The 10105-nt window shown below is 51.6% G+C and overlaps 2 protein-coding genes across 4 annotated transcripts in view; both read left to right on the top strand.

Annotated features, from left to right (window-relative positions):
* The first annotated feature begins 5674 nt into the window (after positions 1-5674).
* Positions 5675-6680, top strand: LOC126574964 (cuticle protein-like). Its single transcript, XM_050235407.1, has 2 exons — positions 5675-5783; positions 5873-6680. Exons 1-2 carry the CDS (start codon positions 5772-5774, stop codon positions 6248-6250), a joined length of 390 nt encoding a protein of 129 aa, XP_050091364.1. The 5' UTR covers positions 5675-5771; the 3' UTR covers positions 6251-6680.
* Positions 6681-7893: 1213 nt separating this feature from the next.
* LOC126575438 (mucin-5B-like) overlaps positions 7894-10105 on the top strand; it is a 2744-nt gene continuing 532 nt past the window's right edge. Inside the window, exons 1-4 of one of the 3 annotated variants that reach the window (XM_050236133.1) lie at positions 7899-8024; positions 8842-9014; positions 9094-9181; positions 9299-10105. The exon at positions 9299-10105 is cut by the window's right edge and continues 532 nt beyond it. In XM_050236133.1, coding sequence (XP_050092090.1) covers positions 9161-9181; positions 9299-10105 — 828 coding nt within the window. In that variant the 5' untranslated portion in view covers positions 7899-8024; positions 8842-9014; positions 9094-9160. Of the gene's footprint in view, positions 8025-8841; positions 9027-9093; positions 9182-9298 lie in introns of all 3 variants that reach the window. The other 2 variants (XM_050236134.1, XM_050236132.1) reach the window with 2 other exon arrangements.

The raw sequence follows: 10105 nt of genomic DNA, 5'->3' as shown, positions 1-10105 counted from the left end.
AGCACCAGCACCCGCACTCGAACCCACTGCCACTGGACAATGAAATTAATTGAAGAAACATCTGGTGAATGCAGGAAAAATAAAACATTAACCTTTTGCAGTAGCCTCATTAAATGCATGGCAGTGCGATACCCCGCGGGAACTGCAACATGTTCTCTCTCTACAACACACAGAAAGGTGCGCTGCGCGGATTCCGCAGTTGGAGAAAACTAAATTTCGATTTATCGCACCACGTGTGCACCCGTAGGCGGTGCTGCAACAGCAGCGTGCGAGCGTTCGGACCGATGCTGGATGAAACAATAAGCTTCCAAATCCTTTCTAAAGCTTCGCTAAATGTGGAACGGAGTGTGGGCAGTTGGCGGGCTGACTGTTCCGAGAGCAACCCAGAACTCATGTCTCATGCAGCGCGTTATGCAATTGTTGTGCCCCCGTAACCGTCACCAACCGACCGACCGACCAACTGGACCCTTGATGACTGATGGCGGTACATGACGACGACGACGACGATGATGACGCGGAATTGATATGTGCTCCAGTGTGGTTTGCTCCAGTGCGAATGAGCCCGCGTCGTCGATCGTTGACGGCCCGTCGCCTACTTGGCGAAAATGGCTAACCCTTAAACAACGGGCAGTAGGCCGCCTGAACCGCCACCATACGATAGGTCACAGCAACCAGAAACCATCGGTTGGTTGCCAAGGACCTGTGCAGAGCACCCCATGAGCTGGCTAGCGCATGTAATAATACGTCCGCATTGCATTGCTGCTGCACCGTGGCACCGAACGTTTGGTGCAGAATCGCCTCGGTATGGGCCTCGTTAAAAAGGTGAATTATGATTTATGCTGGATATAGGAACATAATTTCGCTGTCATCTCCGGCTTATCCGTGGAAGCCGCGTGGTCGACTGGAACGCGACGGTCGACGGTTTATTTACGACTACCGGCATCGATTCTCGATTGCACTGCTCCAGATTGCGCGCCATCGCCGTTTTGCGCTCTACGCTGACCGATGTGATGAAGTGGCATGCAAACATCTTGTCATCGATCGATCCGGCAATGGGCCCCCGCGTATGCCGTACCAGGATGCGATGAGATGGACAACGATTCCATTACACGGATCTCAACACACCGCCTGGGACCGGTTGGCCCCCCACCTCGCTGCCACTAATCGCATCGCATTGAGCAGCGAACGCGGCCATCGATCGCTGCTCCGAACTAATATAAATTAGTGTAATCGTCACAAAATGCCGTCCTGGTGTTGCGGTGCCGGCCAGCAGATCGATGGCCATTAATTATGGGGTACGTGTTGGTAACTAGTGGCGGCGGCGGCGGTGACGGCAGCATTGCCGATCGCATACCTAGCATCGAACATCGGTTCTTGGCTCCCACTTTGAAAATAAACCACAGTCTCTGTGTGTCCGCTCAAGGAGCCATTCTTGTCCATCTAATGTTTAATTTATTTTCTCAAACTTTGTTTTGCAACGCCGGATTGGTGGTGATCGTGGTCCTCAAGCTGGTGGTGGAGCTGCTGTTCTTGACGCCCACCTATCCGCCGCAACCTCTAGCTTCATACAGACCGATCGTGCAACGGTTTCGGTTGTAGTGACCCTGCTGTAAAAAGCCAGCACCGGAAGCCACGCTACGTTGATGATCGACGCATGATTTACTGTGTGACCACCGGTGAGCGAGGAATGGTTTTTTTTAAGGTTTGGTGAAACTCCATCCTGCTTCGCTACGTTCGCGACGTTCGCAGATTATTGATTCTCATATCCGGAAGAGCCTGTTCGGCTGCAACACTTCGTTGCGCTCCGGTGAGCTTAATATCTTTGTCTAGCATTTGTAGCATTTAAGTGCGTATAAGGTACAGTAGGCTAGGAATCTAGATTCTCATAAATCTTTGGACAAAAAAATAGTGCTGCCCATCGTGATCGTGTTGCTATTGTTGGTGACTGGCCAGTTGTCCAGCCGTTCGCCATAACCACGCGTACGAGTGACACTAGCCAGCGCTACAATCACTCTTGGGTGCCAAATTTAATGAGGAACTGGATACATTTGCGCTCCATTCTCCGCCGGCTCGAGCATGTCTCAACTGTCTCGAGTGGCCTCACAATATGGCCACAATAATGGCTCCGTCACTGGTCACCGATGGAATCTCGTAATATCACTTACCTACCAGGATCTTTGGAACCACCACCACCACCACCACCACCACCACCACCACCACATACGTGTGGCAATATGTGGCCCCGGTAATGAGGCTCACAGTAATGCATTCTTCACAGCACTCGAGGCCGAGTGCCGAGGACGTTTATAACGAACGCCAAGGGGTCTTTTGGTGGCGCTAGTGGTGCATGTTTTGAAGAACAAACAAACTGCACTATCGCCCCGGATTTAATGAATAGCCACCGCCACTACCACCACCATCATCATCGGCCACCTCCGTGCGATGATCATGATCATCCATCTTGGCCACAGATTGAGTAATCTTGGACTGTCATCATCTGCAGCAGGTCTGGCCGTTGGCGTTGGCGTCGGTGACGACGTGCCAGCCATGGTTTCGTCCTTCGTCGTGACAAAACGTGAAAGCCACCAGCCAGTAAAGGGGGAGGGGGGGGGGAGACTGCAGTAAAAGCCCAGTTGTCACGGACCTGCCATTTTACCTCTCGGTACCGGCAGTTGAGCAATTGTGGATTCGGTGGATATTCGATTAGGCGACCGAATCGCTCGCACCGACGTGACGTCCGTCATGCCCCGTTACGCCAGCCTCGATAATGTGCGAATAGAGAGAGAGAGAGAGAAAGAGAGAGAGACTCTGTGATGCTCACGCCACTAGACCGTAGTAGCTGGTCTTCAGTTCAAATGGTCAATCGTTTCGGTCCCGTCGCCGGAGATCGTGTTCTCAGTCAGGCAACACAGCCTCCAACAACAGCATAGCCACAGCATAACAATGGTTTATTATGTGGCGTGAATCGTTTGGACAGCAGCAGCATCCACTTCTACAACCGCCCGCTCCGTCCTAAAGCCGCATCGAAATCGCATGCAGTGTGACAAATGCCGGTTGTTTTAGAGCTCCCTGTCCTCCTCCCGCCAACAGCTTCCGTTTCGCATTCCGCACTTAAAGCGAATCACTTCACCGAACGCGCTCTAATGCCGCTAGCCGCGCTGACCTTCTAGGTGTTGGTCCCCGAAGCAGCAGCAGATAGGCAAAAAAAAAAGCCCCGACACCAAACACGAGTTACACGATGCGGAACATGGTTCTGCCGGCCGGCCCAGTGTTTCATTCATTTATGCAATCCCGTACGATCGAACAAAACCCCGAACCGAACGATCACCGCCACGGTGCGCTCCATTCACAACTCAATTCACCGATCAATTCGGGTACACGCTAGCCACCCAGAGTACCCCCCCTGGAGGGCACGAAACACGAACAGACTCCATTCGATCGAATGTTTACGATCGTGATCGAGATAGAGAAGTGGTGGAGCAAAAGAGTTTGAGGTATTTTTAATTTTTTGCTGCTCATTTCCTATGTTCTACGACGCTTCGTATGCTAACACCCGCCACCGCGCGGTAAAGATACAATTTGAGTTAGTAGTGGCAGCATAGCACGCGACCCCAAACGGTTTGCCGGAACGATTTGTCAGCCCTCGTTGTCCCCGGGGCGGTGTGCTTTGCCAAGTTTTATGCGATTTCTTCGGTTTCCTGGTAGCTTGTGCGGCAGCTGAGGGACCCAAAAATTACGCTCGCGACTATCTAAAGTTCAAAGTCATCACCTCAACCGCCCCCCCCGGGGGGGAGGAACCGACCACGAACGGGGACTTTTTGCACCATTTGCGACGTTAGAAGATAGTGTTTTGTTTTATTTTCTCGCGAACGCATTCCATCCGTTATCTTGTTCTAGTTCGTCTGCGACTGCGACACAAACGTATCGAAATGATCCAATAAATTATTCGCTAAAGTGATTAACACATAATAGAAATCAAATCAAGACCGCACCGATCGAACCATACGAGAGGCGACGGGACGGGGCCTGAAAGCCGTCGTTACAAACTAGGAACTCGAGCTCGCACGCAAACCCATTCCTGATTGGTGCTCTTTGTTCAGTGACACCGCGGTGTCGGCCAGCAGGAGGGCTCGCCGTCTTGTTCGCCGTTCTTCCAGGATGGGTGCGGTTCCCTATCCTCTCTATCAGGTTCTTGTGACGAACTAGTGAGATCCGGTTCCAGAAACTGGATCCAACGTACCCACAAGCGAGCAAAAAAAAGGTTCCTTAACTCTTTTTTAAACGATCATCATCAACAAGAACGAATGATGATCGTGCCACTAGTTAAGCGATCCGGCGATTGTATTTCTTTATTTTATAAACATCGACCAAGTGATCGATCACAGCGCGGTAAGCGATCGTGGCGACCCGGCGTTGTCCTGCGTTATGTACTTATGCGACAGAAACTGGCAGTCCAGTGTAGCATAAAGCAAAAGGAAACTAGAAGTACATAGACCGCTGGGCGATCTAGAAAAGGATCGTAGACGTTGAAAACGAACACGGAAAAGTTATTGCAAGCCACCGGGCAGCGCTGCAGCTGTTGCATCTCGGTGCATTGGTTGGCTTGCAAAACACTCGCTTAACCAGGAACCGGCACCGGCACCGACATTGGCTGCGCATACAATGCGCATACAAAACCGTGTTGCGAATGGGCCATCTTGTGAAACGACGACAAACGGCAAAAAACAAAAAATTGCTCGATCCGAAACCGATCGTTCGCCCGCATGCTGCTCGATCGCTCGCCTTGTCGCCAGCAGCATAATTATAAACGAAAAATTGACACTAAAACTAAAAAGCCCCCAATCCTCCAGCGGCTGGACTGGCGGATCGTGACTGGAGAGCGGGCGCGCGTGCCATGGGCCGACGAAAACGGTTCGATTGCGTACAACACCATGAACAGTAAAGCAAATAGAAGGCTCGATCTCGGGGTTCGCGTTTCTCAACGTTTTCTTCTCAACCAATTTCCATGTGCGATGTTGATCGTTCTTCCTAGAGTGTCTCGGGAGCCTAGGCGGTAGCTAGGTTTGAGTAGTGATACTGGGCCCCCCCGTATAAGGTCCCAGCATCATGCACTCCAGCCAGCACTGGGCGGGCTGGTGTGGTGGTAATGTAAATGAGTTCTATGTACTCGAGCAGCTCCTAGCGTGTGTGCAACAATACATCGTACTTCGATCGTACGTCGCCAGATAATGGAAGGTGGGGGAGCGGATGGGGGGACATATAGATCGAGATTGTACTCTGCCAGAGCCCACGCCGTGTTCACGGTGGTCAACAGAAGGTACGGTGGTCAGCAGCACCAGCAACAGCATGATCTTGATGGACATTACTCTCTTGGGCACATACACAACTGTCGTGGTGGAAGGAGGGATGGTGAAATTATTATTGTCGCTCCTGCCTCCTTCCGCTGGCCGGTGGCTCCTTCGACGATGATCGCCCGGCCGGCCGGCCGGCCGGTTTTTCATCGGGACCGAGCCACGAGGTGCTGCCGACCGTTTGTGCGAGTCTTTTTCCCTCACTTGCTTACTTGGTTCGGTTAGATCGTTTTTCCTACCGGGTCGTCGGTACTGCCAGTGCTAGAACCACGCGTCACGCGCGGCCCGTTCAACGGTTTTTGCTATAAAAGCTGCTGGCCAGGCGCTGGGAATGCATAGTCAGTCCAAGACCAGGGCAAAGGCAACACAGACCTTCTTCATTCGTTTGCAAAAAACAATCAAACTCCCTCCGCACTCAAAATGATGAAGTTGGTAAGTAAAGCAAAGGATCGGCGTTTTCGAGACCACTCCCTAACCTCACTTCCGGTGGCGTTCGCTTCCTTAAACACTCCTTCCCGAAGGTGGTGCTGTCTACCCTGCTGGCCATTGTTGCCGCCCGTCCAGGAGCGCTCACGTACTCGGCCCCGTACGCTTACGCACCGGCAGCGTTGATCGCGAAGCCGGAGATCTACTACCAGAAGAGCATCATCGAGGAGCCAACGGTGGCGCACGTTGGCAGCCTGGTGAAGACGATCCCGACCGCCATTTCGCACCAGAGCTCGACGGTGGTACACAATTCGGCCAAGATTAGCGAACCGATCTATGCGCCGGCCGTCAAGCAGACGCTCGTGTCCACGCCGATCGCCAAGACGACCTACTATGCGGCTCCGGCAGCTTACGCTTATGCTGCACCGGCCCTGGCCTATCACGATCACGACGCCTACGCCTATCATCTGTAAGCTGAAGGTTCGGTTCGGTTCGGTTTTGGGACCAAGCGAGGACACGATGTGGACACGGAACGAAAGTGCAGGATCTGAGGACAAGGATATGGATCTTCTGTGAGCGAGCAAACGAACGAGCGTGTGCGCGTGTGATAGTGATACTCCAGTGAAATTGCAGTCGCAGGCGAACGAGGCTGCGATCGTGAGAACTGAGCTGATAGTGAGTGAGCGCGCAGTAGCGGCGGCCAGTGGCGGCACAAATGGCAAAAAGGCATCTTTACTTCACTTTCGCACGGCCGTTTGCACAAGACGTGATCCGGTGCCGTGGATCCGCGGGTAGGGCTCTTCTATTGTTCATTTGTGATTGTTGGTGAAAGATTAGAAGCGCTCTGTACGGTGGCGGCAGTAACGGCGAAATGGAATAAAGAAAAGTCTTCCAAAACCACAACTGAAATGGATTTTTTTTTCGTTTGTTTCCAATTAAACACTTACCTTACTGTTCTTCCGATTCAGGATCATCGATTCAGCAGGATCGCACTTGTAATAAACATTTACTGGTGTACTCTAGTGTTTCCTGCTATTCCCTCTAGGATCAATGGTTGAACAGCTGCTGTGCGCCTGAATATATTTTAAGAAAAATAAATAGCAACATAAAAATTAGACATCTTTCAATTGTGATCATGAATATACTTTTATCGTTTCCACCGCAATTTACCATAACCAGGAACAGGATAGAAGACGGCTTAGAAGATGATAGTAGCTGTGATTGGGTTAAAATAATAATCTGCCAAACTGGGTTTAGAAAGATGGAGTGAACTGAAATACTTCATATTCAAATTTCCTCAATTTCAATGAAACAGAATTTTAGAACATAACTAAGCAAATTTAGTCCGACCTGTCCGTGAAAAAATGATTTAGAACCTTTTTAGTATCCTTGCAGCATAAATAGAGTCAATCTTTGGCATTGGATGGTAAATGACAATCCATCAACTATCAAATTATGATTTTGAACAAGCTAAATCATGCCATCCGGAAGTCGGTTCAAGCAAAAATCATAAAAAACAACACAACAACTCAATAATCCACAACTCGTTCCATGATATTAGCACCGATGTTGTTTCATTGTTCTCCGATGAAAGACATACAACTGCCGCGTACGCTACTCCTAGCTGCATTCCATAATTAAAACGCCAGCGGCCACCTTATGCCGTTAGTTGCCACATTTTCATTCATTGCTCTGCTTTCAATCAAGAACCACCGATAATTAGTATTCTTGAATAACTGCGCCCCATTTGCATCTACCTACCCAGGACTGATTGACGGACCACTTTTACTTTCTTCACACCCCCTTAAACAGCATCAATGGAACTGGATCACTCATCCACCGTGCCGGTCAATACGCCTTCTCATCAATATTCACCGGCTTAGCGCAGGCTGACTCCGGGGGATCGCTAGGTGCTTCTACTAGCTGCACAAACTAGCAGCTGTTACAACTAACATTTTAGCATTTTAAAATGTCATCAAGAAAAGCGGGGACCCCTGATTCGGATTAGGAATTGACAGCCACAAACCTGATTTATTCTCCGCCACACATAAACCCGAGTCCGGCCATTGGGAGCTGGAAGTGACGCGCGCTTTTGCATCCTTCGACTTCGCAGTTCCTCAACGACTTCACCAGCGTTAGGATCGGCACAACCGGGTGATCCGCTTTGTGCGTTCCTGGTCGATCTTTTAGTGAGTGGAGAGTGTTCCGTTGGTTTTCGTTCAATCTATGGGGCGATCATCGTAAGAGGTAAAGTTATTGAGAGAGGGATCCCCATGGATGAGTAACGGAGCGTGTGCTTGGGCCCTTCCACGAACAACCGGCTGTAGGGTAATTAATTTGCGGTCTCAGTTCAGATGAATGGATTACCGAAATGGTGGATTCCCTTCTGCGGTGCACAATCCGATCCTTCACAATCGAGCGGTGGACCTCCGTTGACATGGGTTCGAAATGTCGTCATCGTCGTCACCATCGCGGAGTTGCACCAATTTCGAGGGAACCATGAACTTTACCATGTCGTGTCTGGCACTGTCAAAAGCAGAAAACCGGTAACATCGGTCGGTCGGGCCTTGTGATGTAGGTCGTGGTAACACTACGGCTGTCCCTTTAGTTTGCTCTTGTTTCGCTATCACACGGCCACCACCAGGAGGAGCTGACAAGAGCAGAGCTGTTGCCACGAAACTAGTGCACACAGTGAATTCTCCAAGATCTCCCTTCTCCCCGGGAGGGACACCTCTTAACCGGATGAAGCCAGAGCTGCGCTTCCTCTTTAAATGCCATCTGCACTCGGTCGGTTGGCACCGGTGGAAGAACTACTTTCACGCTCGGAAGTCCAAGGACATGGAACCGGCTAGTTGATCTTTGTGCACCGTGCGCGCATCAGGGAATGGTGGGGGACAGCTTCTCTTTCCGGCTTCGATGGGCTTCGGATGGAACCGGAGCGGAGAAGATCCAGGGGACCTCTACCGGCTCTAGTCCGTGAGGAGAGCGCGAGTACAGTGAACCTCTCAAGCCATTTTCGCTGACGATTGCTCTTCGTTTGCGTCGATCTTCCTGTTCCTCTTAGCAACGCAAACATCGCATCGCATCGCAGCAGATCGCGGGTTGCTGATCGCGAGGATCGTTGGGACCCCTGGGAGTGCATATCATCTAGCTGCCAGTCCCGGTGTGGTGCCAGTGCCTGTGTGACGATCGAGTCCGCCGAATGAGTCCGTCGTCTGCCTGAGTGAAGCCTATAAAGTGAATCGTTTCGTCTGTAAAAGGTGCAGCTAGTTGGAGGAAGTTGCAATAAAGTCAGTGTTATCTCATCTACCAACAGATCGACAAGTGCGTTCCGTGCGTTCGTCCCCAGTGCCAAGTGCCTCAGTAGTGCCGCTACAACCGCAATGACGCCGCTACGACGACGAGTAAGAACGGATTCTTGTCATTTTGAAATGTCATTTGAGCTGGTTTTAATCCCGGAGGGGGTGGGGTCCGTTTTCTGGTTTTTTGTCTTTCGTTCTGATCTTCTCCGACGTGGCTAGCTTCTTCTGGTGCTAATGCTGGTGGCCGGTGTCCTGGGACAGCAGGACAGTACCAGCACCGTATCGCCACAGTCCATCTTCGATCTCAACGAAGAGGACTTTAAACTGTGGCTATCGGGCCGTGAACCGAAAGCATGGCAAGGTGGCGGCTCTGCCTCTGGTGCTACGACGACACCTGCAACGACAACAGCAGAGTCCGTCTTTCGGACAACGAGCACCACTGAGCGGCCTAGCACCACGACCAGTAGCACCACGAGCTCGAGAACTACCGATGCTACTCTACCACCACCAACGTTCCCCTCGTTTCAACCGGCGGATGGTGGAAAATCGTGGCTTGAAGAGGAAGCACCAACGACACCGAGCAGTGACGTGCTCGGGCAACAGTTCCGTCCGGCCGGTGAAGATTTCGCCCAGTGGCTCGAGCGTCAGATGAACAAAGTGCAGGAAGTTTCGTTCGTACCGCAGACGACCTTGGGCGGTGATCAGGTTCAGGGATTGACGGGACTCGTCACACGCGTGACGACCATTCGAAACCGGATTCCATCCAGCAGTCCGTTCGGTCCTTCTACGGTGCCAACGTTCGCACCGGTGACGCCCTCGACCGTAGCACCGTTCGCTCCTCAGCCACCCATCGTGGGGCCCAGTACGGCGATCCTCGGACAACCGGATGGACGCCCGGAGGATCTGCAACAGTGGCTTCGCGATCAACTGCAAACTTCACAGCAGCTGACGGATCGGTTGCTCTCCCAGTGGACTCCAAGTGGTACGGTCATTCGTGGGCATGCCGGGGATGGTTATCAACCGAGT

Source organism: Anopheles aquasalis, chromosome 3 (assembly GCF_943734665.1).
Source record: "Anopheles aquasalis chromosome 3, idAnoAquaMG_Q_19, whole genome shotgun sequence".
Lineage (NCBI taxonomy): Eukaryota > Metazoa > Arthropoda > Insecta > Diptera > Culicidae > Anopheles > Anopheles aquasalis.
The sequence above is the reverse complement of the archived record's forward strand: the minus strand, read 5'-3'. Positions and strand labels throughout refer to the sequence as shown.